Below are 27945 nucleotides of genomic sequence, written 5' to 3' on the forward strand. Positions count from 1 at the left end.
TTCTCGTCCCGGCCGCCCGAGCGCGGGGACTGCGCCTCCCAGCAGCGCCTGGGGCGGCTCGCCGTGGGGTGCCTGCTCGCCGGCGGGCCCTTGGGAGCTGTAGTTTCTCGGGCTCCGCGGGCGAGGGCAGGGTGAATCCGTGGCTGGGAGGGTCTGGTGTCCTGGACCGCAGATTCTCTGAGCTGCTGCGCCCTTCCCAGGTGTACGAACAGCTGTATGACACCCTGGACATCACTGGCAGCGCTGAGATCCGGGCCCACGCCACAGCCAAGGTAGGAGCCGCAGACCCCCGTGCGCGTGGTACCCCCGGAGCTGTAGGGGCTAACCCAGCGTCTTCCTAATGCCAGCCCTGCTTCCTCCTTCATGATCTTTGCCGCCACCTTACCGGACACTCATTTTAGATGGAAATGTCATAGAAAGGCATCTTTGAATTATTCCAAATGGAAGCGAGGACCCCATGCCCTAGGGAAGCTCACCCCAGACCTCTACACAAGGAGACAGTATTAAACACTGATATCATATTAAACTACATCTAGATACTACTTCTTTTTCTCTTCTGGACTCTTCCATGACTTTTACCCCCTCTTTAGAAACTGACATTGGCAGGTGTTGAGTCTTAAAGATTCCTTTGCATCAAATGGAGACTTTTCTTTGGTCTGTCAGAAACATTCAACGTGAATGTCCCTCATGACAGAGGGACCTTGTGAGGGGCCGTGCCAGGAGCCCAGTGTGTCCAGCAGCATCTGCCTCGAAGCCCTGTCTGGCCCAGACCTGCACTGCACCTGCACGACCACCGGAGGGCTGCTCATGCCCCATGCTTCTCTCCTAGGCCACTGTTGCCGCCTTCACCGCCAGTGAGGGCCACGCACATCCCAGGGTAGTGGAGCTGCCGAAGACGGATGAAGGCCTGGGCTTCAACATTATGGGGGGCAAGGAGCAGAACTCGCCCATCTACATCTCCCGTGTCATTCCTGGAGGCGTGGCTGATCGCCATGGAGGCCTCAAGCGTGGGGATCAGCTGCTGTCAGTGAATGGTGTGGTAAGTGGCAGGCTGAAGCGCGCTGAGGTTGCAGTTTTTGACATTTATTCTACAGATGCCTGAGCCTCTATGGCCAGCCCTGTGTCTGGCACTGTTGCAATCCCTGAGAATATTTGACCTCAGCAGACTACCCTCAAAGACTCTCCTTTCTGGTGAAAGAAAAAAATCAAAGCATGGTGAGAAAGCACGAAGAATTGAAAGAACCCAGATGTGGCACCAGACCGGTGTCGATGAAGGATGTTCTCGCAGAGGGAGGAACATCTGTGTTGGATTTTGAAGGGTGAATAGGAGTTCTCCAGGAACCTGTGGTGGACAAGGGTGTTACTGGCTGGGATTGGGAGGGCGAGATGTTCGCGGGTGGGACCTGCGACAGCATTTCTCTTAGCAGAAGAGAATGAGCTTGGCCCCAGGGGAGTTCATTAAAATCACTGTCGTTAGCGAAGATGCGGGCATAAGTGGGTATGTGATGGCGCCAGAAACTTGGACTTTGTCTTAAGGGTTCTGGGGAACCATGGAGGGCGATGGCTAGGAGAGGGGAGGCTCAGCCCAAGGTATTGCAAGACCCCTTTGGGGCTCTGTGTGGGGTGCCCGAAGGCCAGGGAGGAGGCTGATGTGAGACAGAGAGTTACTGACTCCCAGGAGGACAGAGGCCTGAGCATGCTGAGGCTGAGCAATGTTTGGTGTCACGCGGGGCTCGAGGCTGGGCCCCGACGCCCGGCCCAGCTGCCTGTGCACCACCCTGCAGAGTGTTGAGGGCGAGCAGCATGAGAAGGCCGTGGAGCTGCTGAAGGCGGCCCAGGGCTCGGTGAAGCTGGTGGTGCGATACACACCGCGCGTGCTGGAGGAGATGGAGGCCCGCTTTGAGAAGATGCGCTCCGCCCGCCGGCGCCAGCAGCAGCAGAGCTACTCGTGAGCCCTTTGCCACTCCAGGCTGCCCCGCCTGCCCTGCCACACTCCCAGCCGCGCCGCCCACTGCCCTGGCTCCTCTTCCCTGGGATTCTCACCCTTGGCCACTGACTCCAAGCCATTCTGGGTATATCTCGGGGTTTTATTTGGGGGGGCACTCCTAACTCCCGTCCCATGATTTGGAGCCTACTCCCTGGGCCCCCACAGCGCCCTGCCCTGGGGCCTTTGGCTCTGGGATCCAGGTCCTGGCTCTGCAGTCGCCTCCCCTGACTTGACTCCTGTCTGTCCTCCTTGCAGGTCCTTGGAGTCTCGAGGCTGAAACCATAGCTCTGGACCCTCACCCTGAACCCCTCCCCTGTACAGTATTTATTGTCACCGGCTCCTTATTTAAAGATCTTTCACCCTCCTTGAGTGTCTGTGTGTCTGTCCGCGTCCTGGGGTTAAGAGAGTTCTGGGCCGCGGGAGGAGGGACAACGCAGAAACTGAGGTCGAGCCAGGCCCTGAAGTCGTTTTCAGAGTCGGAGAGCGGAGACTTCTCCCGGTGGGCCGGTGGCGCTCCCGGCTTCCGAGGGAGAAGTCCTGGGGCTGGGGCGGGGCTGGGTGTGCGAGGGGCAGGGGTGGGGGAGCGGAGTGGCTGGGCGTGGGGGCAAGACTGAGGACGACGCCCCCGACGCGTCAGGGAACTTGGGCGCACAGGCCAAGCCCTCCCTGGGGAGCCGGTGGGACCCGGGAATCCTGAAAGTAGCAGCCGACAGTGGGCGGCAGTGTGTGGGCGGGGCGGGGCGGAGCGGAGCGAACCATCAGCCGGTCCGCCGGGGGAGCCCTGCAGGCCGTACTATCGGCAGCGTGGGAGGCGGGGGTGGGCGCGCCGCGTGCAGTTCCCGAGGCGGGCGCGCGGGGTGCAGACTCAAGTGCCCTCGCCGACCCGGCCCTCGCCCCACCTTCCCACCCAAGTGCGTCCGTCCCGGGGACGCCCCCGGTTTAAGATCAACCTCTACTCCCACCCGCCACCTACCCAGCCCTTCTAGTCCCGCGCGGCACGAGGGCTGCCGCGCGCTGCCGCCGGGACCCGGGGTCGCGACTTGCGTTCCACGCCGCGCGCCACTCGCTCCAGGTGACATCATCCCCCTGGCGGGCTCCGCCTCCCGCCCCAGCCGCCGCACGCCGCGCGACTATTGGTTGACGTTCCTCGAACCCCGCCTCTCGCTCTCCGCCCGCGCTACCCCTCCCGGCCCGTGCGGAGGCGGGGTTTAGTCGCCGGCCGGCACGGACACCGCCTCCCATTGGCCACTCAGCGCCGTCTGTCAGTCTTCTGTTAAAGGGGCCACGACTGCCCCACGGCTGGGGGGGAGGGAGGAGGAATATTTTTGGGGGGGAAAGTGGGATTTGGGGGGCGCTGGTGGGCACCCCTGGATCTGGCTGTTGCGGCCTCGCGGGGGGGAGACTAAACGGTGACAGGGGCAGGGGGCTATTTTAGGGGGTAGAGCGCTGTGAGACCGTGAGGGGGAGGGGGGTCCCCAGCGCCCAAGCCGGAGCAAGAGACGCGGAGCCCGCGCGAGCAGCTGAGACAGGGCTCCGGAACCTCAGATCTGGGCCCCGGCGGCCGCCAGGGGCCCCGCCCGGTCCCCCCACCCCACCCCACTTCCCTCCTGCAGCCCAGCTCCGCCCGCAGCCGCCGCGGACCAGGTAGGTAAGAGCCCGGCCAGGCCCGCCTGGCAGCGCCCACCCCGGGGACCCCTCGCCGAGCTTCCCCCGCCTCGCTGAACCCTCGATTCCCTTCTTCATCCCTAAGAATCCCAGTGCCCAGATTTCATAGCCCGACCCCAGAGTCCCGGCGTGTCCCTCCGGCTTTGAGTCCCCAGCCAAACCCCAGAAGCCCAGGCTACTGCCGCCCTGAGCTTCCTATAGGGCCCAGCAGCTTGGATTTCCCAACACCGCCCTGGGGACCCTCTCTGGACCTAGATCCTCCTCCTCCACCCAGTCCCGGGAGCTCCCGATACCCGCTGCAGCTGGGTCGGACTCCCCCAGCGAGGGCTTGCCGCCCCCCAATCGCGCACCCTGCCTGCCCGGCTCCTGCCCTCCGGCTTGGACGGCCAGCCATCGTCCAGGCCGGCTCGGCGGCAGCTTTGGACACAGGCCCGCTCTGGAGCTGTCCATGGTCAGAACACTCGGTAGCCTCGCCTCCCCCACCTCTGCCGCCTTCGCCGGGGGAGGGGGCGCCGGTGGCGCGGGGATCCCCCTCCTCCACCGCCGCGCCTTTGACCCGGGAATACCCGGGCCCTCCCCGACCCAGGTACCCGGGGCCTCTGGGTTCTGCTGGCCTCGGATCCGGGTCTCAGCCTCTTACAACCGAGGCTCCCTGGCTCTCCTCTCTTGGAGAGGAGGCAGGGCTTCCAAATATTCCTGCCGGTCCACCTCAGGGACCTTGGCTTGGGGGATCCAGCTTCCCCTGTTAGTGCTCGTCCTGTCTGGCGAAAGGGCCCAACTGGAAGTCTTCACCCCTCAAGACCTGGAAATCGAATTCCCCAGCTTTGGGGACCTTTTAGAGAGTCCGTTGATCACCCCTTTGGCCCCCTAGACAAATATACCCAGCTTCCCCGCACCCCAGCAGCTGCCCCCTTAAAGATTCAGACGCCATGACTCTTTCCTTTCAGGAACTCAGAATGCAGCTCCCAGTGCAATTCTTGGGCTTCTGCCCACCCTTCCCCTTGGGCACATACATGCCTTGACTCCATCCTGCACCCTCCCAGGGACCCCAGAGTTCAGACCCCAGCTACTGAACTGCCCACTGTGGCCTTTACAGATGTCTACCTGGTTCTTTACCTCCACAAAGATTCAGGCGTCCAGGCCCTCAGAACTACCCCCCAGGTACAGCGCCTCTATTCTTATTTTTTGGGATCCAGATGCCCACAAAACCCTTGGCTTGGTGGACTTGACAAACCTCTGCTTCCTCCCCATGTCACCTTAGGTGCTGGGCTTTCGGGGACTCTTCTCTCTTCTCCCCTGAGACCCAGCTTTGTGAGATGTTTCCAGTACCCACTGCCTCTTGAGGCTCATAGAGTGCCCCAGCCTCTGAGTATACTCTCCCAGGCGACGAGCCAGATGCATATGGCTTCCTCCAGATGTGCCATGCTCACTAGGTGATCTGGAACCTACTCAGTTTCTTCCTGACTTCCAGTTAAGCATGTACTCTTACATTGCTCCATGTTCTGGATTCTTTCTAAAACCAGAATGCTCCCAGTCTACATCTCCATAGAAGGCATATTTTAAAATTTCAGTTAGATGCTAAATCCTAGGCATGTCTTTTCAAACCCAGGTAAATTCAAATATCCAGATAGTACCCCCTAAGCCAAATCCCGAGCCCACCATCTCTTCAGATAGGTTTCAAATTTTTAAAAAATTCTTTGCTTATTCTCTGCTAGACATTTTTTTTTTAAGATTTATTTATTTGTGCATACAGAACTGGGGTACAGGCCAGAGACTCAGGGGCGGCGAGAGGCTTCACCAGAGACAGAGTGGGGAGTAGAACAGGCCGATCGATGAAGTACACTGCTGAGGGGAGCAGCGGGCGGGTCAGGAGAGGTCTGCCGCGCCATGTGGTCACCTCCGGGGCAGGCGGGAATCGAACTCATGCGGAAGCGGCTTTAGATTCTCAGTGCTGTGCTTTAACCCGCTGCGCCACCAGGGAGGGCCTCTACTAGACATTTTACATGCATTCCAGGTTCTAGCCACCTCCTTGGTATTGTTCTAGATTTCATTCTCTTTCAGTATTCTAAGTTCTAAAATGTGTGGATTGTAGTGATTTGCTCTAGCCTTTCTCCAAACTGTGTTATCAGTTCTAGAATGTACTTCCCTGTTTGGAGTTCCATCGCTCTGGCAGTCTCAAATCTAGAGAAGCTGTTGCGCTCTATGCTGCATCTTCCTTCCTTGGATTCTACATTCTACACCCATCCATTCCCACCTTCTCTGGCATTCTTTTCCTCAGCATGACCTTGGTTTAGAAACTGTCTCCTGGTAGATTGTGGGCTCTTTCTCCATCTGCCACTTCAGCATTCTGAGCATATTCTAGGCTCTCTCCTCTTCTGGAGTCTTCAGCCTAGATATGTTCTCATTTCCAGAACACCCCACCCCCTGTGCCAGCTCAGTCCTTATGCCAGTAAATTCTCAACTCCCAGCATGCATCCTTCTGCCTCTTCCCCCAGGCACTTCTGAGTTACAGGCAAACTCCTTGCTACTTTCTAGGTTTTTCTTCACCTCCAGGGCGTGTTTTGAAATCTAGAACCTATCCCGTGCTAAGTTCTAGCATCGTGGGGGCACGGGATACAGCCAGAAATGTGACCCCTGCTATATTCTGGGTTATGCCTTTACCCGGGCTAGGTCCTGAGTTCCAGACTGTGTCTCCTGACTAGGGTTGCTACGCATTGCCTGGGTGTCTTCTTTGATATCATTATGCTCCCCTCTGTTTGGGGTTCTGGGTGACCCACCTATGGGATTGCTCTTGTATGGCTCAAGGCTCCAGGTCTGCATTCCAGAATGTGCCCCCTGTACTTGGCCTTCTACGGTGGTCTCCCCCAAAGCACACTGTATGTGTGGGAGCATATCTCCTTTCTGCCCGGGACTGTGTCTTCATGTCTGTGGCTTTCTAGATTCTGTGCCTGGCCTTGCTTTGTTTTGTTTCCTTCTCAGTGAACTGGAGGTTCTAAGCAGCTCCACCCCAACACCCTTATGTTGCATCTCCTGAGTAGATTTTGGGTTTGGGCTCCTATGTTGATTTGGGACCCAAGACTGGTCTGACCCCTTATAAACATCTTCCTATCTAGTCTTGGTGTGCTGGAATTGGGATGTCTTTGTTCAAAGCCCCAAGGGTACAGGCACGCAGTTGCGTCCTCTGCCAAGACCCAGGGCCTCAGTCCTCTCCTCTCCTGAGAGTCCAAGGCCCTAGTCCCAGGCTTTGGACATAGTCCGACCAACTGGTTATTATCCCTTCTCAGAACCGGTTAGACCGCCCCCTGAAGGGAGAGAGGGAAAGGAGGGAACAGAGTGAAAGTCCCTCCTGCTTTCGGCTGGGCAGGCTGGACCTGTCTGACCTGATGTGTGTGGAGGGAGCGGCTTCCCCTCTGCCCACAGCCCAGGCAGCCTGACTCCTGGGTCCTGGGAGCCTGGACGCCTGGGTTCTGGGGGAGGAGGGGTGAGGTCAGGATTTCCGGGCCAGTTGCTTGTGTCCCAAGAGGGAGGGAGCTGGAGGCCCGCAGATGCTGGGGTCAGAGATGGTGGCGCCTGTGACTCCTGGGTGAAGAGGAAGATGGTTAACACAGCCCCCTGCCTTGTTTTTTTTCCTCCCCAGTGAAGTGGGTCTTTAGATTCTTCTGGAGCTGGAATCCAGATACCGGGGAAATTGAAGGAGGCAAGAATTGGGCTGGATAGTAGGTGAGGACCTCCCTGTGCCGTGATACAGTTGATCCTGGACTAGTGGCCTACGTCTGGGCGCGGGTCCTGGCTTCCTGGTGGAGTCTGGGTCTGTTTCTCACTGCGCAGCGCTCAGGGGCACTCAGCTAGAAGCAGGGCTAGGGCAGATGTTCACATTCACGAGGTGAACACCTGTGTCCCCCGGCTTCCGTGTCTGAGTAGCGCAGACCTACAGTGGCTGTCAGTGCTCTTCGGGACCTGCCCTCGGTTTCCCCAAATGCGCTCACGCAGAGAGCAAGCCTGGTTTCCTAAGCAATGGGTTTCAGTATCTCCTGACCAGACGGGCTTCAGTTTCTTTTGTGCAAAGCCTGGGTGGCCTCGCCTCGGTTTCCACTAGGTAGCATCCGAGCGGCGGTGCCTCAGTTTCTGCACTTGAGCCTTGACGAGGCAGGTCTCGTTTCCCTGCCCCCTCCCTGCCCCCGCAGGCCAGCACCGCCGCCATGATGTGTGAGGTGATGCCCACCATCAGCGAGGATGGCCGGCGGGGCTCGGCGCTGGGCCCGGACGAGGCGGGCGGCGAGCTGGAGCGCCTCATGGTCACGATGCTCACGGAGCGTGAGCGCCTGCTGGAGACGCTGCGCGAGGCGCAGGACGGGCTGGCTACGGCGCAGCTGCGGCTGCGCGAACTGGGCCACGAAAAGGACTCGCTGCAGCGCCAGCTCAGCATCGCTCTGCCCCAGGTCTGGGCGGGGCCGGGGCGGGGCCAGGCGGAGGCGGGGCCAAGAAGGCTCGAGGGGGCGGTCCGGACGGGGCGGGGCTTAGCCCTTGGGGGAGGAGTCTCAGGCCGGGCCTGAGCCGCTAGGTGCGGGCGGGGCATACCAAAGAGGGGCGGGGCCTTTACTCCCCCAGCCGGGTGGCCCGCAGGCCATGCGGGAAGCGTTGATCTGATTGCCCCGGTTCTGCCCACATCTGGACAGGAGTTTGCAGCTCTGACAAAGGAGCTGAACTTATGTCGGGAGCAGCTGCTGGAGCGGGAGGAAGAGATCGCAGAGCTGAAGGCCGAGCGCAACAACACCAGGGTGAGGGGCTTGGGGCGAGATCCAAGCAGGGAGGGGAGACCTGGGGTGTCGCGACCTGATCACTCTTCCCCCCCTAAACTCGCCTTCCTGTCTTCTCCTCCCTGACCTCAATTACTGTTATCCCTCTTTTTTCCTGACCTGTCTCTGTCTCCTTACCATTTTGCTTGGCCCCACCTCTTCTTCCATGTGACCATCACATCTGTCTAAACCACTCTCTCCTCGACCCTGCTTATTTCCCCTGATTTGGCTCCCTATCCCTGTAGCTTCTCCTGGAACACCTGGAGTGCCTGGTATCCAGGCACGAACGGTCACTGCGCATGACCGTGGTGAAGCGCCAGGCCCAGTCCCCGGGCGGGGTCTCCTCCGAGGTGGAGGTCCTCAAGGCTCTAAAATCCCTCTTCGAGCACCACAAAGCCCTGGATGAGAAGGTATGAGAATCGAAGCTTCCTGAACGCAGAATGGAAATCCGTGGATGGCTGGGGTTGTCTGGCTAGAATGCCAGAGATTCTACTGTGGTTGGTTGGAGATGTCCTAAGTGGGGACAGTGTCAGCTGTGATGCGGCCTGGAATCCCACTAGCGGATGACTGAAAATTAGACTTGGGGATGGGGTGTGGTTGGACAACCAGTGGGTGGGGGTGCACCCCCAACGTAGTTGGAGGACTCCTAATGTTGCCCTCTCGGGCTTCCAGGAGCGATGTGTTCTGCATGCGGGCAGCTGTCTTAGACTGGGTCTGATCTACATCAGACTTCGCTCTGTCCCCATCATCAGGTCCGCGAGCGGCTGCGGATGGCTTTGGAGCGGGTGGCTGTACTGGAGGAGGAGCTGGAGCTGAGCAATCAGGAGGTGGGGGCACGGCCGAGAAGGGCGGAGGGACAAAGGAGTCCCCAATAGGAGCTCCAGAATCCGTTGGGGCGGGATTAGGGCCGAGAACCAATGGGGCTGGACTGTGGCCAACTCCCTGGGCAGGGCTGGGGGAGGACTGCCCAGTGGGAAGGTGATCTGGACCCCCCAGCCCACCCACAGGGGCTAAGGGCAAGAACTGACTAGGACATGGTTAGGCGGGGAAAGTCAGGGCAACGGAGGACACCTCGCAGGGTAAGAGGAGCGGTGGACTTCCTTCCTGGCGGGTCTTTAAGGGCGGCATGAGGGTCCGCAGTCTGCGTAAGGGTCGTGGGGTGGGAGCGAACCGTCAGGCCCGCTGACAGCGAAGGTGCAGCTGGGGAACACCATGCCGATCTGTTCCCGTTGTCAGACTCTGAACCTCCGAGATCAGCTGTCTAGGCGCCGGTCGGGGCTGGAGGAGCCCGGCAAGGAAGGGGATGGGCAGGTGAGAGTGCTCCCCTGCTCTCGCTCTATAGTGCTCCCCATCCCTGTGACAGCTCCTCAACTCCCTGGTTTTGTGATGGCCCTTTTAATGCTTGGTCTGAGCCTCCCCGGCCCTGAGACATCTGAACCGGCGACACTTACTAGTCTTTGACCTCTGATTCAGATCACCAGCTTAACTTCTGTGACCCGCATGACGCTTACCGACCTTTGATTCCACCCCCACCCCCGGTGCCCCCATGGACTTTCTCTTTGCTTTCTGTGTATTTCTGTGTTTCCCACTCTGGGTTCTGTCCCTCTCCTGGCCTCTGTCTTCTCTCCAGACCCTTGCCAATGGCCTGGGCCCTGGTGGGGATTCGAACCGGAGGACGGCGGAGCTAGAGGAGGCGCTGGAGCGGCAGCGGGCGGAGGTGTGCCAGTTGCGAGAGCGCCTGGCGGTGTTGTGCCGCCAGATGAGCCAGCTGGAGGAGGAGCTGGGCACCGCCCATCGCGAGCTGGGTAAGGCCGAGGAAGCTAACGCCAAGCTCCAGCGCGACCTCAAGGAGGTGAGGCCGCAGCCCCTGGTGGGCTGCCCTCTGTCCCCCCCAACCCTACCCGTACCCCCTTGCCCAAAGTCACAGAGCTCATGAGTGGTGACCCTGCGCTCAGTACCCGAGCTGTGTGTCCTCTACTGCTCTGTGAGCCTCTGGGGTTTTGTGACCCTAGTCGGAGGGTTGGCGCCTGGCACACGGGGTCGGCGCTCAGTAACTGGTCATGGTGATGAGTGCTCACCCGGAAATACGCTCTGCCTTTAAAATGAATTCCGTTTTCTGCATTTCACCCCATCCTGGCTTTGGCTCCTGGATCCTCTCTCATGCCCCAGGGACTGCTGGGGAATGTAGGCCTGTATTCTTGAAGGCAATGTATGAGCAAAACAGGCAACACTGTTCTTCATGATCCACTAGAGACTTCACCTCAGACTTCAAGCCTGGATAGTCCTGGAGACTGCTGGGAAGTGTGGCCCCGCCACCTGGGCTCTCAGATGGGAGCCCCCTCTGGGGTTCTTTGTTGTCTTAAAGATTTATTTATTTATGCACACAAGAATTGGGGTACAGCCAGAGGCATGGGGGTGAGAGGGTTCACCAGAGACAGTGGGGGAGCAGAACAGGCAGATTGACGAAGTCCACTGCTGAGAGAGCAGCAGGGAGACCGGAGAGGTCTGCCGCGCCCTGGGGTCCCTTCCTGGCCGGGCATCGAACTTGTGCCGCAGTAGCTGCTGGTAGCTTAGTCTGTGCTATAACTTCTTGCACCACCAGGAAGGCCCGGCCTCTGGGGTTTCAAGCCTCTTATCCTGAGGCACTTGGGAGCTATGGCCTCCCGGATGGCAGGAACACAGTTTTCCATGAGACCCTAAGGCACAAGCTCTGCGACTCTAAGTCCGGACTGTGTCAGAGTCACCGAGAAATCTAAGACTTGAGTTTTCAAGGCAAGGGGGCCAAGAAGAGTGGCGAGAATCCTTAGCCACGCCGCTGGGTCTAAGCTGCTGCTGCCCTAGAAGCGCTAGGAATGACAGGCGACTTCATTTTCCAGGATGCACTGAGGTGCCTGTTCTTAGACTATAAGCCCGGATGGCCCCTGGGCGTCCTGGGAGCTGGCGTTTACATGGCCCTTTGCCGTCTCTGCAGGCGCTGGCACAACGGGAAGATATGGAGGAACGAATCACAACCCTGGAGAAGCGCTACCTAAGTGCCCAGCGAGAGGCAACGTCTCTGCACGACGCCAACGACAAGCTGGAGAACGAATTGGCCAGCAAGGACTCGCTGTACCGGCAGGTGGGGGCGCGGCCGGGGTGGGGCAGCGGGGGCCAGGACCTGACCTGGGTGGCCAAGTCTCGCCCTTCCCTCCGGCCTTCCCTAGAGTGAAGAAAAGAGCCGCCAGCTGGCCGAGTGGCTGGACGACGCCAAACAGAAACTGCAGCAAACGCTGCAGAAGGCGGAGACCTTGCCTGAGATAGAGGCGCAGCTGGCTCAGCGCGTGGCGGCCCTCAACAAGGTGATGGGCGCGGGGCGCTGGGCCTCGAGTCTGGGGGGGCGGGGCGGCCTGAAGCTTGGAGGGGTAAGGAGACCTGCGGCAGGGATTCTGGGGACAAAGGGCGGGTGTTGGGGCGCCAGGGGAGTGGGGCTGAAAGGCCGCCCGGGACGGAGCCCCAGGAAGGCAGATGGGGAGCTGGACAATCAGATGGAGGCGCCCCTGCATCACGCGTGCAGGGCCTGGGGCCTGCGGGCGGCGGCCGGGCGCTGGCGCTGGGGCCTGGCCTGGGGGCCGGCATCAGCCTTGGACGGTGTGGAGCCTGGCTGGGGCCCCGGGCGGCAGTCGGACGCCGTGGTCTCCTCCACCAGGCGGAGGAGCGTCACGGGAATTTTGAAGAGCGGCTCAGGCAGCTGGAGGCCCAGTTGGAGGAGAAGAACCAGGAGCTGCAGCGGGTGAGGAGATGCCCGTGGCGGGCGGGCGGAGCTCAGGGCGGGCGGGTTTGACTGGGCTTCTGCTCTCCGCCGCAGGCCCGGCAGCGGGAGAAGATGAACGATGACCACAACAAGCGGCTGTCCGAGACCGTGGACAAGCTGCTGAGCGAGTCCAACGAACGGTTACAGCTTCACCTCAAGGAGCGCATGGGGGCGCTGGAGGAGAAGGTGCACCCCAGCCCAGGACTCCCCCACCCCAATCCTGGACTACCTCTTCCTGGAATCCGGGTTCCCAGGCCCCGCCCCCCCAACCCCCCACCCCGGACCTGGGCACGCCTGTCCATCTTTGGCCCCGTCGTCCCCACCCTCCAGAGCACCACCCTGTTGCTGGGGGTCCCTCCAGAGCACCACCCTGTTGCCGGGGGTCCCCCTCAGGACTGTCTCTGGGCACTGGGGGCTGCTGCCCGCCCTGTCCCTTGGGGATGTCCCCTTGAGCCTCCTCCCCCTCACTATACCCCTGGCCCCACAGAACTCCCTGAGTGAGGAGATCGCCAATATGAAGAAGCTTCAGGATGAGCTGCTGCTCAACAAGGTGGGGAGGCGCCTGAGGCGGAGCACTGGGGGGAATGGCCAGGCGGGGGGGCCGTCCATCAGCGGGGCCCGACCTGAGCTGACGCTGCAATCTGCCGCCATAGGAGCAGCTCCTGGCGGAGATGGAGAGGATGCAGGTGGAGATCGATCAGCTGCGCGGGAGACCGCCCTCCTCGTACTCCAGGTGCCGTGGGCCTCCTGAGCCCTGGCCACGCTGTCCCTCTGAGCCCTGGGTCCCCTCGTCCCCACCCTCTGTCCTCAGCAGACCGCCACGGACTCCTGCAACTTCTGACTGTGACTCCATCATCCCGACCCCAGACCCCTTTCCCTGACCTTTGACTCCGGACCCCTCCGCCTCTGTGATGACGCGGGCCTTGGCTCTGACCCCACGCGCGGTTCCCTTTGCCTGACCCCTGGCCTCTGACCGCCTCCCCGTGCCCCCAGGTCTCTCCCTGGCAGCGCCCTGGAGCTCCGCTATTCCCAGGCGCCCACTTTACCTTCTGGCGCCCACCTGGACCCCTACGGGGCTGGCAGTGGCCGAACAAGCAAGAGAGGCCGCTGGTCAGGGGTCAAGGACGAGTCCTCCAAGGTCAGCTGCCTCTTCTGGGCCCTGAACTGAGCAGGGCTGGGGTGGGGGCAGCGTGGGCAGCGGAGCCAAACGTGGGGCGCTCCGGAAGGGGCTGGGGGAGAAGCAGGGTCTCCTGGACCCACGCTGTCCTCTCTCCTCCCACAACTTCATCCTCCGCCTTGCCTCCGTCTCTTCACGTGGTTGTCCTGCTGCCTGGTGAGGACCTTCGAGGAATGATGGGAGGGGCCTGAGGGGATGTGGGGTGGACTCCTAGCATGGATGGGCCCCCCGAGGGGAGGGTGGGCCGGCCAAGGGAAACTGGAATCGGGTGGGGGGGCTTGGTGCGGTGCTGGTTTAGAGATGGTGGCGGCGGGGGCCAGGGAAAGGGACCTGTCCAGAGAGAAAGCTGGGCTGGGGAAAATGTGGGGTTCAGTCACACGTTGAGGCCATACCAGGTGGCACAGCAGGGCGGGAAGCGGTAAGGGGAGACCTAGGCTTCCCTCAACCCTCACCTAGTGTCCCTCGGGCGCCCACAGGGCCAGGAGTGGGAGCGGTCTGCCCCCGCGGGGTCCATTCCACCCCCGTTCCCTGGAGAGCTGGACGGCTCTGACGAGGAGGAGGCTGAGGGGATGTTTGGGGCTGAGCTGCTCTCCCCCAGCGGGCAGGCCGACGTGCAGACACTGGCCATCATGCTTCAGGAGCAGCTGGAGGCCATCAACAAGGAGATCAAGTGAGCACTGGCCTGGCCGCTGACCCCTGGGCCCCTCGGACTCTGGAGACCACTTGTGTCCTGAGAGCCTTTCCCCCCGCCATCCTGAATTCCCCTAGCCTCACGCTCCCTCAGTTCCGCGAGGATCTCCCAGGCGTCTCCTCTGTGAGACAGTCCTGTCTACATCCCCAGACTCAGTCCACTACGTTAAGCATTGTCCAGCACACGACGGATGCCATGGCTTCACCTAGCCACACCGAACCTTCCAGTACCTCCAGAATCTCAGCACAACACGAGCCCCCCAGCCCAACTACCGAGAATCTTGCCCTAACTCCTCAGGAACCTCAACTCTCGATACCAAGAATCTCTACCTAACAAGAAACCTCGAGGCACTGCGACTCTCCCACTGTCGAGGCTGCCATCCCCAGCCGCTGCCCATTTAGCAGCTCCAATGACACCCCTCTCGGGCTGCAGGAGAGGCGCCCACTCATGACCCTCCCCTCAAACTCCGTGTGACTGGCGGCCTTGACTCACAGCCCGAATGACTCCCTGGCCCTCCCAGGCGCCGGCCGGCCACAGCCCGGGCCTCACCCTGCGGTCACGCCTGCCGAGCTGCTCTGTGCTCCCTGGACTCAGCCCCGGTCCACACTAATCCCTCTACGAGTTTCCAGAACCAGTTTACGATCAGGGCTGACCTGGTGTGGACCCTGCTCCTCCTGTGCCCCTGCCCCCAGCACCGCTCCGGCCCCCCACGCCTCCTGAGCTTATCCTGACCCCCGACTCCCTTGACCCCACCAGGCTCCTCCATCCCCCACGCCCCTCTGGGCGTATCGTGCTTCCCCAGAATCCTCTAGGCGCCCCCACGCCTTGCCGGCCCAGACGGCCTCTCCTGTGGCCGCCACACTCTTCTCACCCGTTGCCCAATTTTTCCTCCTCAGGTTGATCCAAGAGGAGAAGGAGACCACGGAACAGAGGGCGGAGGAGCTGGAGAGCCGGGTGTCCGGCTCTGGCCTAGACTCCCTGGGCCGCTACCGCAGCAGCTGCTCACTGCCCCCCTCCCTCACCACCTCTACCCTCGCCAGCCCCTCCCCGCCCAGCTCTGGCCACTCAACACCCCGCCTGGCACCCCCGAGCCCTGCCCGCGAGGGCACCGACAAAGCCGTGAGTGTTCCGGGGTCCTCTGTGGGAGGGGTGGGGGGTCAGGCGGGGCTGCCCCACCAGCAGCAACGAGAACCCCTCGGCCAGTGGCTTTCAAAAGCAACACAGCTTCCCCTAAGGTCCAGCGCAATAAGAACTGGCCGGGGGAGCCCCTGAGCCCCTGAACCCTCATTTGTCATTCACACAGGTGTCATCTGCTTGCACTCATTAAGCTGCCGCATGGGCTTTCGACAAGCGTATTTGAGACCTACCGTTAGATCCTCAGAACTTGTCTGTGAGGGAAGCACAAGAACTCTTAGCCTATTTATTGCCTTCAACCCAGTTTTCCTGCTTCCAGAACCTGTAACTAACTCATTAGCTTTTGTGGAGCCCAGCAGACCCCACTCCTGGTGCGGGAAGCTGAGAAAACGATAAACCTGGGCTGGGTCCGCTCCAAGGGCCAGACGCCCGACTGCCTCCTGTCCCCTCGCCCGGACACCTCCTGACGCGCTGCCCCAAACCGGGGCTCCCGGGCCGTCCCTGTGGGCACCCCAGCTGAGGAGGGGTCCCCTGCACGAGCCCTCTAATTCCATGTGGTGTCTGCCTGTCTGTCCCCAGAATCACGTCCCCAAGGAGGAAGCTGGCGTTCCCAGAGGGGAGGGACCAGCCATCCCCGGAGACACCCCACCTCCCACCCCCCGCTCCGCCCGCCTGGAGAGGATGACCCAGGCCTTGGCCCTGCAGGCCGGATCCCTGGAAGACGGAGGACCCCCTCGGGGGAGGTCAGCGGGGCAGGGGGCAGGGGGTGCCACAGAGAGGGGCTGTTTGGGAGCTGGGGAGGAGAGGAGGAAACCCAGGCAGAGGCTGCTCTCACTGTCCTGCTTACCTCACCCAGTGAGGGCACCCCAGACTCCCTGCACAAGGCCCCCAAAAAGAAGAGCATCAAGTCATCCATAGGTCGTCTCTTTGGCAAGAAGGAGAAGGGGCGAATGGGACCCCCAGGACGAGAGAGCTCTTCTTTGGGTGAGTAGCCTTGTCCAGGTCGCCCTCCCCTCCTCTCCCCTCCCCTCCCCTCCTCTCCCCTCCCCCTCTTCTCTCCTCCGGGTTTTCCTGCCTTTTTCTTTATAGATGCACTTGACATCACACACGTGTTCATTCATTTGCTAACTCATTTGGAATGTGGAAGGGACAGTGCTAGTCAGAGATAGAAAGAAAATGGGCAAGAAAGCCCTAGGCGCCTGCCCCTGGGTGACTGGGGGCCAGGTGAATTCTTATTTCACTTATCTGTTTCTGGAACAGAGAGGGAGAAGCACCCTCAGGCAGGGCGCCTGGTGGTGTGGGGGGCTTGGTGGGTGGAGGCTGCTGGTGCTGTGCTGGCCTGTGAGAGCCGGTAGGTGCAGTTTCAGGAGTTTTGTGAGGTGCTGGATATCACACTGGCAGCTTGAAAATGGGCTGGGGTTATTTATAACCCAGGAATGGGCAAATGCTACAAATCAGGGGTCCCTCCCAGGGAGAGGTGCAGCCCTCTTGGGGGTGTCTCCAATTCAGTGCCCGGAGGTGACCTTGGCCCTGCCTGGCCGCGTCCTTCTCTCCCTGTGGCCGCACGTCCTCCTGCCTCCGGGCCTCGGGCTTGGCCTCCTTCTCGTCACCCCCACATGAAACATTCCGTCTCCCCCTTGACGGAATGTGGTCCCTCCCGGCCTCCAGCAGGGACACCCTCAGATGAGACATTGGCCACTGACCCTCTGGGGCTAGCCAAGCTGACGGGCCCAGGCGACAAGGACCGAAGGAACAAGAGGAAGTGAGTGTGTGTGGTGGTCGGTGCGGGGACTTGTGGTCAGCAGTGCGTCCCCCTGCACTGGCTTGCCTGGGGACTTGGGAGCTCCTGGAGTTTTCACTTTCCTTCCTGATGGGGGTGGGGTGGGCAGCTGGGGGGCTGGGGGTGGAGAGGAAGGGGTGGGGTTTACTCACATAACCTTCTGCGGTGTCCTCTGCCCTCATAATGAAAAGTGCGGTGTGGCGGGAGGGGTGAGCGGGGTGGGGTCCGCCCTCCCTCCCTCATTCGGCTCCGGCCTGGCTCTCCTCAGGCACGAACTCCTCGAGGAGGCCTGTCGCCAGGGCCTGCCCTTCGCTGCCTGGGATGGGCCCACCGTGGTCTCCTGGCTCGAGGTACTGGGGCCCAGAAACACGAGTCTTGGCTCCCGAGCATGAGGGCCGGCTGGGTCCTCTCACCCCCCTCCCCTAGCCCAAGGGTGGGGCGGTGGGGCTCCAGTTGGGGTAAGCAGCTCCTGTTTCCTCTCCGTGGCCGGCCACGCGCCCACGTGGCCCCGCCCCGCCCCCATCTCCGTGGTCGGTGGAATTCGTTCTCTGTTCACCTCCGCGTTCTGTCATCGCCTGGATCTGCACGTCTGGTCTCTCCAGCGTCTCTCCCGCGGTCTTTGCCCTCCCCGCCCGTCGCTGCCGTTTCTCCCCAGTGTCCTCTCTGAGTCCCCGCTCCCCTCTGGCCCTCCTGCTGCAGCTGTGGGTAGGCATGCCGGCCTGGTACGTGGCGGCCTGTCGGGCTAACGTCAAGAGCGGCGCCATCATGGCCAACTTGTCGGACACGGAGATCCAGCGGGAGATCGGCATCAGCAACCCCCTGCACCGGCTCAAGCTGCGCCTGGCCATCCAGGAGATGGTGTCGCTCACCTCGCCGTCGGCGCCCGCCTCCTCGCGCACGGTGAGTGCCGCCCCCGAGCGCCCCTGGCCCGCAGTGGCCAACCCGGGGCCTGCGCCCCAGCCAGGTGGCAAAGACGCTGACCCCCATCATCTCCCGCCTGGATAATCCCTGGAGAGTGGGGTCCGCCCTGGGGTTCCCTGCCTCTACCCCCAACCCTCCGTCTTTGTTCCAACCCCTAGTTAGGGGACCTCTTTGGCCCCTGCCCAGAGAAAGAGCCAAATTCACAGTGAGGGGGCCCCTGCCCAGCTTTTGCTGTGTTCCTCCTTTCTTGGCACTTGCTATTCCTTTTTTGGAGCACCCCACCCCTGTTTTTTTTTTTTTTTAAGATTTATTTATTTATGCATACAAGAACTGGGGTACCAGCTAGAGGTGTGTGTGTGGGGGGGAGAGGACCCACCAGAGACAGAGAGTGGGGAGCAGAACAGGCAGACTGACTGAAGTACACTGCTGAGGGGGCAGCGGGGAGACAGGAGAGGTCTGCCGCGCCCCACGGGTCACTCCCTGGCCAGGGAACGAGCCCTTGCCGCAGCGGCTTCAGACAGACCCACAGCGCTCCTCCCACCCGTTGTGCCACCAGGAGGGCCCACCGCACCCCACCCCACCCCACTCCTGTTTTCCCCACGGCTGGCTCCTTCTCATCACTGATGCCCCAGCTTAACTGACACCACCGCCAGGAACCTTCCCTAACCCAACACTGGACTAACCACAGCCGCATCACCCCAGTACATTAACCCCAATTTCCCCATAGCACTTACTGCCTTGCCCTGTGGCTCCCCACGAAAGTGGCGTGCGCCCATGCCTAATTCAGCGAGCGTCAACCCTGTGTCATGCCTGCTGTTTACCGGTGGGGGGGCACTTGAATGTAATTTGTAGAAACCACAACAGGTTAGCTGGAAAAATTACTGCGGTGGGCATTTTCTAAAAGTAACATTCTTCTTATTTACTTATATTATAGAGCAGCCACCCCTCGACATAACTGATATTACTCTTGTCAGTTCCATCTAGTATTCAGTTTATGTTAAAATCTCCCCTTGTACAGCGCAGTCCCGACCTCCGCGCCTCGACCCCCTTCAGGAGTTGCATAAATGTCTGTCACTATGAGTTCTTGACTCCAGGGGTTGCTAGGAGCAGGTACTCAATAAAGGTGAATCAGCCCCCCCCCAGCCATCTCATTCTGAACTGTCATTCTGTAGGAGAGGTGACATTTGCACAGGGCCACACAACAAGAGGTCTGTCAGGGCCCCAGTACAAACTCGAATATTTCCAACCCCCAAACCCAGGATCTTTCATCAGGTACACAGCAGGTGCTCAATAAATGACCATGGCATTACTGTCACGGGCCCAGCGCTGGGGCTGGCCGTTCTGGGCCAGAAAGCACATCCCCGGAGGCCTCCCGGAATAGGGCCCTCCCCTACCCGGACTCTCTCTAGACCCTCCATAACGCCCCTGCCCACCCCCCCAGTCCACAGGAAACGTGTGGATGACACATGAGGAGATGGAATCCCTCACGGCCACGACCAAGCCTGTGAGTGCCCCCTGCCGGCGGCCGGGGGGCGGCACTACCTGCGGGAGGAGGCGGGGCGAGTTTGTGGCTGGCTGTGGTCTGTCCGTCCCTCCCGTCCTCCTCCACCTGCCCCTTAACCCACCCCTTCTCTCCCCTCTTCCCACTAACGGGTCAGGAGACCAAGGAGATCAGCTGGGAGCAGGTAGGGGGCGCGGGCGGGGCGTGGGCGCATGAACAGGCTGTGCACGCTGCATGGACGCCCCTCCTCCAAGCCCGCCCCCACCCTCGCTGCAGCAATCCGTCATCCCCACGGGGGGCGCCGCGCGGAGCTCGGCTCGGGACTGTCTCATTGTGGCTTGAAGGGGGTGGGTGAAGAGGCCGGACTGTTCCATTGTTAGCGTGGTGACTGGCTGTTCCTTCACATGGGTTGCGGGGCTCAGGGCTGTTCCATTTCTATAATAGAGGGAGCCTCTGGGCAGCCTGTTATCCTTGTGGTTTGAGTGGGGGAGAGGGAAGCAGAGACACTTGGGGAGGTGGGGTTACATTTTATTTTCAAGAAGGGGGAGGCATGAACTCCCCGGGGTGGGCTGGTATTGGGGGGACTGTGAAGAGTGAGGAATGGGTCCACTAGCCTTTGCTGGGGGGAGGGGTACACTGGAAGAATCCATTGTCCAGAGTTAGGTCGAGCTAGGTTGGTGCTTCTTAAACTTTAAGGGACGGTTCAGTCCCGATGGCCTGAGGCCCTGGTGAGAAGGCAGGTTCCGGTTGGCAGCAGGCCGGGTGGGGTCTGAGATGCCGCAGCTCCCTCAAGTTCCCAGGCCAGGGCGGAGCCGCTGGCGACCATGCTCTGAGCACACGAGGCTTTGCTGTGTCCTGGAGGAGCAGGACCCCTCGACTGGGCCACGGTCTTGAGCAGAGATTGGCCACTGCCCTTCTGTGGGGAGGAAAGAGGGCGAGTTGGGCTGGGGGTTGGGTTGCACCTGTCTCATACACACGCGGGAAGTGGCCGGAGGACCTGACTCTCTCCTACCTGCCCCTGGCCCCAGATCCTGGCATATGGCGACATGAACCACGAGTGGGTGGGGAACGACTGGCTGCCCAGCCTGGGGCTTCCCCAGTACCGCAGCTACTTCATGGAGTCGCTGGTGGATGCGCGCATGTTGGACCACCTTAACAAGAAGGAGCTGCGGGGCCAGCTCAAGATGGTGGACAGCTTCCACAGGTGGGGGCTGCCTGGCCAGGGCAGGTACCGGGGAGCCCCACCCCTAGGGGCCCGTTGACTGGGCACTCTGTGGCCCTCTAACCTGGATTCTCAGGAAACCCTCACCCTGTGCCCAGGAGACAGGTCCTGACAGGACTAGCTGATTCCGCACTGTGTTATCAGCTAAGCCGGCTGATGAGACCTGCCCCTTGCAAATGCCCCCAAAAGCCCCCAAATGCCCCCTACACGGAACAGTTAATAGAACTCACCCCCGGGACATCTCCCCAGCCCTCTTGGGAAGGCCACCGTCAACGGGAGGGCCCAATAGGAGTAGCTGTCACTGGGGTCGTGAAGGCTTCTTCTGTGCCTCAATGTCCCTTACCGCTCAGGGTGAGCCTGCATTACGGGATCATGTGCCTGAAACGGCTCAACTATGACCGGAAGGACTTGGAACGGAGGCGGGAAGAGAGTCAGACCCAGATCCGAGGTGAGAAGAGTCTAAGAAGTCCACCGGGAGCCAGGCTGGGGGTGCGGAGGGCCGGCCCATTGGGGTTGGGGAGAGACACCAGAGGAAGAGAGCCGCGGAGGAGGAGGGTGGCTTGGGGGCGTGGCCAGGAGAGGAAATGGTGGGAGGGACGGGCTACCTGGGACAGCCCTGGCGCCTGGAGGGGCGCTGCTGAGGATCCCTTCTCTCCACAGACGTGATGGTGTGGTCCAATGAGCGGGTCATGGGTTGGGTATCTGGTTTGGGTCTGAAGGAATTCGCCACGAACCTCACGGAGAGCGGGGTGCACGGGGCGCTGCTTGCCCTGGACGAGACCTTCGACTACTCCGACCTGGCCTTGCTCCTGCAGATCCCCACGCAGAATGCGCAGGTGAGCGGCCGCTGGGCCCGGGACATCCTGGGCGCCCCCACCTGGCAGACTGCTCGCTGCAACCCCGCCCCAACTTCTCCTCCCCAGGCCCGGCAGCTCCTGGAAAAAGAATTCAGCAACCTCATCTCCTTGGGCACAGACCGGCGGCTGGACGAGGTGGGCACTGAAGCAGCTCAGGGGCGTCTCTGGGCGGGGCGCCGGGGGCGGGGCTTGATTGGAGGGGCGGGGCCAGGCGGGAGGCGGGGCCAGGCCGGGAGGCGGGGCCAGGCCGGGAGGCGGGTGGCGTCCGCCGAGGGGCGGAGTCGTGACTCGGGTCCCCTCACCCGTCCCCGGCGCCTGGACCCAGGACAGCGCCAAGTCCTTCAGCCGCTCCCCGTCCTGGCGGAAGATGTTCCGAGAGAAGGACCTCCGCGGCGTAACTCCCGACTCGGCCGAGATGCTGCCTCCCAACTTCCGCTCGGCCGCAGCGGGGGCGCTGGGCTCGCCCGGGCTCCCCCTCCGCAAGCTGCAGCCGGAAGGTGGGCGACTCCCTAAGGCGACAGTCCCGCTCCCTTCTTCTCGGGGTGGGCCAGGACAATCAATATTCCAGAAGCCTCCCTCTCCAGGTTCTGATGTGGTCTCGCCCCTTCTCCCCGTGACAAATGGGTCGCTCCAGTAAGCCAGCTCCCCGCCGCAGGGTGTGGAAGGGATTCACCCCACACCCCCTTTCCATGGGTGGGCAATGAACTCGCCGCAGGCACCTGGGCCACCTTGAGTGAATCCCGGGCTGCGGGGCAGGGCGGGAAGCCGGCCGTCACTGGGGAGGCGCGGCCCGGGGCGGAGGCGTGGGGTCGGGGCGCGGAGAACCCCGCGAGGGGAACAGGGCGGGGTGTCCGTGCCCGTCGGGGCCGAACCGCCGCTCGCTCTCCCTGCAGGCCAGACTTCTGGGAGTTCCCGGGCAGACGGCGTTTCGGTCCGGACCTATTCCTGCTAGTGTAGGCCTGCAGGTGAGGACCGCTGGGCGTGCTGGGGTCGGGGCGGCACGGCACCTCCCCGCCGCTCCACACCCTGCCTGGCGTCAACGCAGGTGACCTCACGCGGACGCAAGACCCTTCCGGAGCCGGGGCTGCTCCCCCTCCTGCCAGAGTGTGGTCTCGCCCGGGCGCGCGGGCGGGGGAGCGCGCGGCGGACTGAACCATCTGCGCAGACCAGCGGGGGGCGCGCTCCCGCCGCACGCTTGGACCGGGCCTGGACCAAACCACGCGAGCCGGACCGAGACGGGGGCCGACGCGGCGGGCAGAAGCCCCGCCCCGAACTTCCGCCTCCCTTTTCTCAACTTTGTAATTTATTGACGAGTTTCCGAAGGGAGCTGGGCGCCCTCTCCCCGCGGGGGGGCGGGGCTTCCCTCCCGGGCCGCATGCGGGGAGAGGCTCCCCTCCCCTGGCCCCTCCCCGTCGCGTCGCGGGGCCTAAGTCTTCCTCTTCGTCCGTCTGGAGGGGGGACTCGCTGCTACGAGCCTCGCCCCCTGTGCCACTCAGCCCCGCCCCGTCGCGTCCGGTCGCCGGTGCCGGGGGTCAGCTGCGGGCGAGGTCCCCTCTCCCTCCCCAGTGTCTCGTGTCCCCCGGGCCCTTACGCCCCCCCGTGCTGTGGCCGTGTCCGTGCCCCGGGGGTAGGGGGCGCGCGGTGCGCTCCCGTTCCCCTCTGGCTCCGGGGTTTGCATGGGAGAATCCTCTTTCCACGATGCTACTGGGCTACGTGGCGTGGGGAGAGGGAGGACGGTGGGGGGGCCCTCGCCCCGACTCTTGGCCGGCCTCCCTGCCCCAGACGTCTCTCAGTGATCACGGGTAAAGAGAACCGTTTCAAAAAGCTCCCGTGTTGACTGATTTCTTCGTCGGACCGTGGAGAGCTAACCAACCACCTCGAAGCCCCCGAGCCCTGTTCCCTGTTCCCCGAACCCTCGAATCCCTACCTACGTTAGCCAGCGCCCCTAGAACCCAGACGCCTGACAGTTTTAGGGAGCACGTTTATTCAGAGAAATAAATAGACTCGTGGAAAGAGACGGGAGGGCCCGGGAGCTACCTCCGCGCCTCCGCTGTGAGGCCTTGTCAGGGTTCCTGGGTTTCCAGCATGTCCGCCAGGGCTCTGTGGAGGACGAAGAGGGTGGGAAGCCCAAGTTTCCAAAGCTCACTTCGGGGCGCTTGGAGATGGTTACCCTACTCCTTGGCGTCCCAGGGTTGTCCTAGAACGCAGCGGGGGGCACCTCTCTAAAAGGGACCCATAAACCTGCGCCCCCCCCATCCCCACACTTACTGGTACAGAGATGAGGAGAAATAGTCGACGTAGCTTCCTGTGGGAGAGAAGAGACTTGAGGGGTGCTCCACAGGAGAATTTAGGGGGCCGCTCTTCAGGAGTCCAGTATCGGACAAGCCTCTCCCCTTTTCCTTAATTTTGTCACCTGGCTGAACTCATTCCTCTGTAGGTTCTAATTCCTCTTTGCCCTAGATTTTCCCATACTCCGGTAGCCCGGCACTGCTTCTGGCTCCGCCCACCCGGCTCCTCGACCCTTGACGGTTTCAGGGATCCTGGGTTTCGCTATCAACCCCCAGCTTCCCTTGGCCAGGGCCCCGCCCACTGGCGCTCGCCCCTCCCCATCTCGGAAGTAGCCCCGCCCCTTTTGGCTCCGCCCCCACAGGATTCTGCCCCTAGAACCCCACTCCCTCTGCCTGTTGTTTCTGGGGCCTGGTTCAGGCTTACCTGGGGTGCAGACAGTCTCGCAGACCAGCGGGCAGAGGTAGCAGAACTGGCAGTGCTGGGGACGGAGAGAGAATGTGCATGGGACTGGCCAGGCCATGGGGGCCGTCCGCCAGTGAGTGAATGGCTAGGGCCAGGGTGGATTGGGAGCCAAAGCTGCAGGGGCAGGGGCTGGGCTCATCTGAGGGCAGAGGTCAGGTTTGGGGCCTGGGGGTGCTCGGAGGGTCCTGCAGCAGCCTGAGGCCTGGAGGAACTTTGATCTGGGCACGGGACTCACCTGGCACTGGTCACAGTGCTCCCCCATGTTCTCTTCATCGCAGTGACACTTCTCACATTCTGTGCATCTCTGCGGACCGGCGGAGTCTGGTTAGCTGGAGACCCTGACCTCCACTCGTCCAGCCTGCCTCCTGGACATTTCCCGAAGTCCTCACCAACCCCAAGCCTGTTTCTCTCCCTACACTCTGTTCCCTATTGCGAGGTGACCCCATGTCCTGCTCCCTTCTTTGGGCTGGACTTCGGGGCTCCTGTTCCTTTCCTATTCTCCCCACAGCCTGTCAGTCCCCAGTTCCATCCCTCCTGCCCCTGACTCCCCCTCTGAACCTCCTTTCTGTCCTCATATCCACAGGTGCAGCTCCGGCCTCTCGGGCTGCTGGACCACTGCCCCGGCCTCCTGATCTCCAGTCTGTCCCCCATGTGGCCTCTGACGTGTATTTCTGCCCTGCCCCTCCTTTCTTCAGAGCCCTCCCAGGGGGCCCTAGGGGCCCTGGGACAAAGGCAGGGACAAGGTGGACGGACCCGACAGGGGACATACATCGCAGAAGGAGCAGTAGCCGCACAGGGAGCCTGGCTGGTAGTTCCCATACTCCTGAGCGCCGTGAGGACCTGTGGGGACAGCAGGGCGGCAGTGACCCGACCCTTGAGTTTACCGAGGCAGAGTGCACGCCTCTCACCCCCCGGCGAAGCCACTTACCCACGATCTCACCACTCTCCTCTTCACTGGAGGCTCCGCCAGCTACCTCCCTCATGGCCAGTGGGTTGGGGATGATGGTAAAGGGAAGTTCGTCTTCCTCCAGCTCCCCCTGCTCCTCTTCCTCCTCATCGTGGTCTGGGCTCCGTGAGCCCAGGACCTCCGCCTTCTCTTCCCTTTTCTCCTGTTCCTCTTCCTCCTCCTCTTCCTCCTGGCTCAGACGGAGACCGTGGCCTTCCTCCTCACCCTCCTCATCCTCCTGGTCCAGGTTGTCCTGGCGGGTGTCTTCCTGCGGCAAGCCTTCATCCTCTTCCTCATGGGACCCCTGGTCTTCTTCCTCAGAATCTGCCTCCCGAGAATGGCTTCTGGCCTCTACCTCTGTGTGCTCTGGAGGCTGGTGGCCAGTCTCTTTAACAGACCCTCTGTGGCCAGGCACTTCGTCTCTGTGGCCGTGTCGCCTGTGGCTAAGCTGTGGAGCGATGCCTTCCTCCTCGGGGGCTCTGTGGTGGTGAGGACCAGAGCCAGCTGGCTCATGCCCGTCTGGGAAGTCCTCTCCAGCGCCTGTGTGGTCTTGGGGTTGGTGGCCGAACTCGAGGTCCTCCTCCTCCTCCTCCTCCTCATGTCCAAGGCCTTGGTGGCCAAGTCTAGGAACCTGGTGCCAGTGTTCAGTGGACACATCCTCATCTTCCTCCGTTACGTGGCCTCGATGTCCGAGGCTGGGGACATGATGGTGATGTTCTTCTGAGTCATCTTCATCCTCTTCCTCGCCGTGGCCTCGGTGCCTGTGGGCCTGGAGTTCATCCTCAGGGGAGGCATCCCCGTCATCATCTTCATCGTCGTCTTCCTTTCCTCTGTGGCCGTGATATCTGTGGCTGGGGCCACGCTGGTGGTATTCATCGGAGGCATCGTTGTCCTCTTCCTCTTCCTCGCCGTGGCCTCGGTGCCTGTGGACCTGGAGTTCATACTCAGTGGAGGCGTCCCCTTCTTCTCTGTGGCCTCGGTGCCTGTGGCTGGGACCGTGCTGGCGGTGTTCATCCGAGCCATTCTCGGCTTCCTCTTCCCTGCGGCCTTGGTAGGCCTGGAGTCCATATTCGCCCTCTTCCTCCTCCTCCTCCTCTTCCCTGTGGCCCCCGTGGACATGCCTGACGATATGACCAGGGTGCTCGCTGGACACGACTCCCTCCTCCTCCTCCTCAGAAACGCTGTGAGTTCTGTGGCTGGGAAGGTGGTGCTGGTACTCGACGGAATCTTCCATGTCTTCACTGCCGTGGTCTCTGTGCCCGTGGGGCTGCTCTGTGGAGGCCTCCTCAGAGGCATTCTCGTCCCCAATGTCGTGGCCTTGGAGCTGATGCTCATATTCCCTGGAGACCTCTCCGTCCTCCGCTCCATGTCCTGTGTGGCCTGGGAAGAGCTGTCCACGCTCCCCCTCATCTCCAGGGCCTTTCTGGCTGTGGCGGGGGTGGCCAAACTCCCCTGACATGTCCTCTGTGGGCTCGGCCACTCCTGCATTGTTCCAGCTGCTGGGGCCCGGCCCAGCCCCTCTCAGCTGCTGGGTCGTGGCGGGGGTGAGGAGCAGGCTGGCCACAGCGGCCCAGAGGACACAAGTGTGCAGCCATGGCCCCCGGTGGCCCATGGGGACAGACACACAACAGAGCTTCCCCAGGGCTGGCTCCTGCTGCCGGCGGGCAGAGAGGCTGAGGCGGGCAAGGCCCTGCTGTCCTGCCTTTCTCGGCCCCTGCCTGCCCTTGCCTGTGTCTCGTCTGTCCCTCCCGTCTCTCCCTGTCCCCCGCTGCCTGCCTTCCTCTGGCCCTTGCTGCCCAAGTCCGGACACCCCTGTGAGGCTGCCTTAGGAGCTCCCACCTCCCTCCCAGGTCCTCCCTCCCCACTTCCCGGCCAATAGGGTCTCTCCCTCCCCTGCTGTGGCTAAATTTACTCTCAACCCTGAGTTATTCTGGGTGAGTCCTGACCTGCCCCTCCCCTCCTGCTCCTCCTCCTCCCTTGGGGAGATTGGGGTGAAGGGGTCTCTCCTTGACCTGGGGGGGGGGCGGAGAAGGGGGCCGGAGGCCAAGACCCTTGACTTTGGACTAGCAGCGAGTGGCTGCTGTGAAGACGATGGCTGGACTTAGCGGGCCAAGTTGGGGAGCCCGGGCGGAGCTGGAGGGTCTCATGTGAGGGTGTGGGGGGAACCACGCCGCACCATGGAGAGTGGGGGCGAGATAGGAGCTTTGGGGTGAGGGGTGGCCGCCCTGAGAGGCTGAAATGAACTCTGCGAGCACAGCCATGACCTCCTGGCCCAGGGACTCAGATCTGGGGCTGGAACAGCAGGCCAGGACTATAAATACAGAGAGGGGAGCAGGGGGCTCAGGTTACCCCAGGCTGCAGCTGTCCCTGTCAGAGAGCTGCTGTGGAGACACCGGCCCTGCCTGAGCCATACCCTCTCTCCACCTGCCCAGCCGCCCAGCCTTTGAGGGGCTCCTCTTAAAAAAATAAAAATATTCATTTAGGTATGCAAGAACTGGGGTACAGGCCAGAAGTGTGGGGGTGGGGGTGAGAGAAGTCGCCAGAAGAGTGGGGAACAGAACAGAACTGGAATATACTGCTGAGGGGCGCAGCAGGAAGACTGGAGACGTGTGCGAGGACCGAGCTGGCGCTTCCGTGGCTGTGGGGAGCTTGGGGAGCCCCGTGGGGCTGAGACTCAACCCCTCCGCCACCAGGAGGCCAGGTCGCAGCTCCAGGCGCCCCTCTCTC

At 61.9% G+C, this 27945-nt stretch overlaps 3 protein-coding genes across 6 annotated transcripts in view; 2 read left to right on the top strand and 1 right to left on the bottom strand.

The window, feature by feature from the left end:
* LIN7B (lin-7 homolog B (C. elegans)) overlaps nucleotides 1-2351 on the top strand; it is a 4736-nt gene extending 2385 nt beyond the window's left edge. The window contains exons 2-5 of the mRNA XM_012733500.1: nucleotides 43-272; nucleotides 830-1039; nucleotides 1785-1948; nucleotides 2243-2351. Of these exons, the coding sequence (XP_012588954.1) occupies nucleotides 43-272; nucleotides 830-1039; nucleotides 1785-1948; nucleotides 2243-2264 (626 nt within the window). The 3' untranslated portion in view covers nucleotides 2265-2351. The remainder of the gene's footprint in view (nucleotides 1-42; nucleotides 273-829; nucleotides 1040-1784; nucleotides 1949-2242) is intronic.
* Nucleotides 2352-3324: 973 nt separating this feature from the next.
* PPFIA3 (protein tyrosine phosphatase, receptor type, f polypeptide (PTPRF), interacting protein (liprin), alpha 3) lies at nucleotides 3325-23346 on the top strand. 4 transcript variants are annotated; one of them, XM_012733686.1, is made up of 31 exons: nucleotides 3325-3635; nucleotides 7290-7372; nucleotides 7837-8091; nucleotides 8329-8430; nucleotides 8694-8858; nucleotides 9201-9275; nucleotides 9685-9759; nucleotides 10079-10300; nucleotides 11420-11566; nucleotides 11652-11786; nucleotides 12134-12217; nucleotides 12293-12424; nucleotides 12726-12788; nucleotides 12892-12971; nucleotides 13232-13376; nucleotides 13898-14085; nucleotides 15003-15225; nucleotides 15820-15983; nucleotides 16097-16224; nucleotides 16909-17002; nucleotides 17289-17370; nucleotides 17720-17920; nucleotides 19383-19445; nucleotides 19600-19626; nucleotides 20471-20646; nucleotides 21015-21112; nucleotides 21325-21500; nucleotides 21588-21656; nucleotides 21847-22018; nucleotides 22415-22486; nucleotides 22567-23346. In XM_012733686.1, exons 3-30 carry the CDS (start codon nucleotides 7852-7854, stop codon nucleotides 22471-22473), a joined length of 3585 nt encoding a protein of 1194 aa, XP_012589140.1. In that variant the 5' UTR covers nucleotides 3325-3635; nucleotides 7290-7372; nucleotides 7837-7851; the 3' UTR covers nucleotides 22474-22486; nucleotides 22567-23346. The 4 variants fall into 4 exon arrangements, with proteins under 4 accessions (XP_012589140.1, XP_012589139.1, XP_012589142.1 ...); XM_012733685.1 differs by having other exon boundaries at nucleotides 3325-3631; XM_012733687.1 differs by lacking the exon at nucleotides 3325-3635 and adding an exon at nucleotides 4665-4813.
* Nucleotides 23347-23499: 153 nt separating this feature from the next.
* On the bottom strand, nucleotides 23500-26830 carry HRC (histidine rich calcium binding protein). Its single transcript, XM_004693998.2, has 6 exons — nucleotides 25201-26830; nucleotides 25042-25112; nucleotides 24508-24576; nucleotides 24234-24288; nucleotides 23790-23826; nucleotides 23500-23621 (listed from the first exon to the last, which is right to left on the bottom strand). The coding sequence occupies exons 1-6, from the start codon at nucleotides 26828-26830 to the stop codon at nucleotides 23585-23587; spliced, it is 1899 nt and encodes a 632-aa protein (XP_004694055.1). The 3' UTR covers nucleotides 23500-23584.
* Nucleotides 26831-27945: the final 1115 nt, after the last annotated feature.

Source organism: Condylura cristata, unplaced genomic scaffold, assembly GCF_000260355.1.
Source record: "Condylura cristata isolate star-nosed mole 26May11 unplaced genomic scaffold, ConCri1.0 scaffold00041, whole genome shotgun sequence".
NCBI classification, from domain to species: Eukaryota; Metazoa; Chordata; class Mammalia; order Eulipotyphla; family Talpidae; genus Condylura; species Condylura cristata.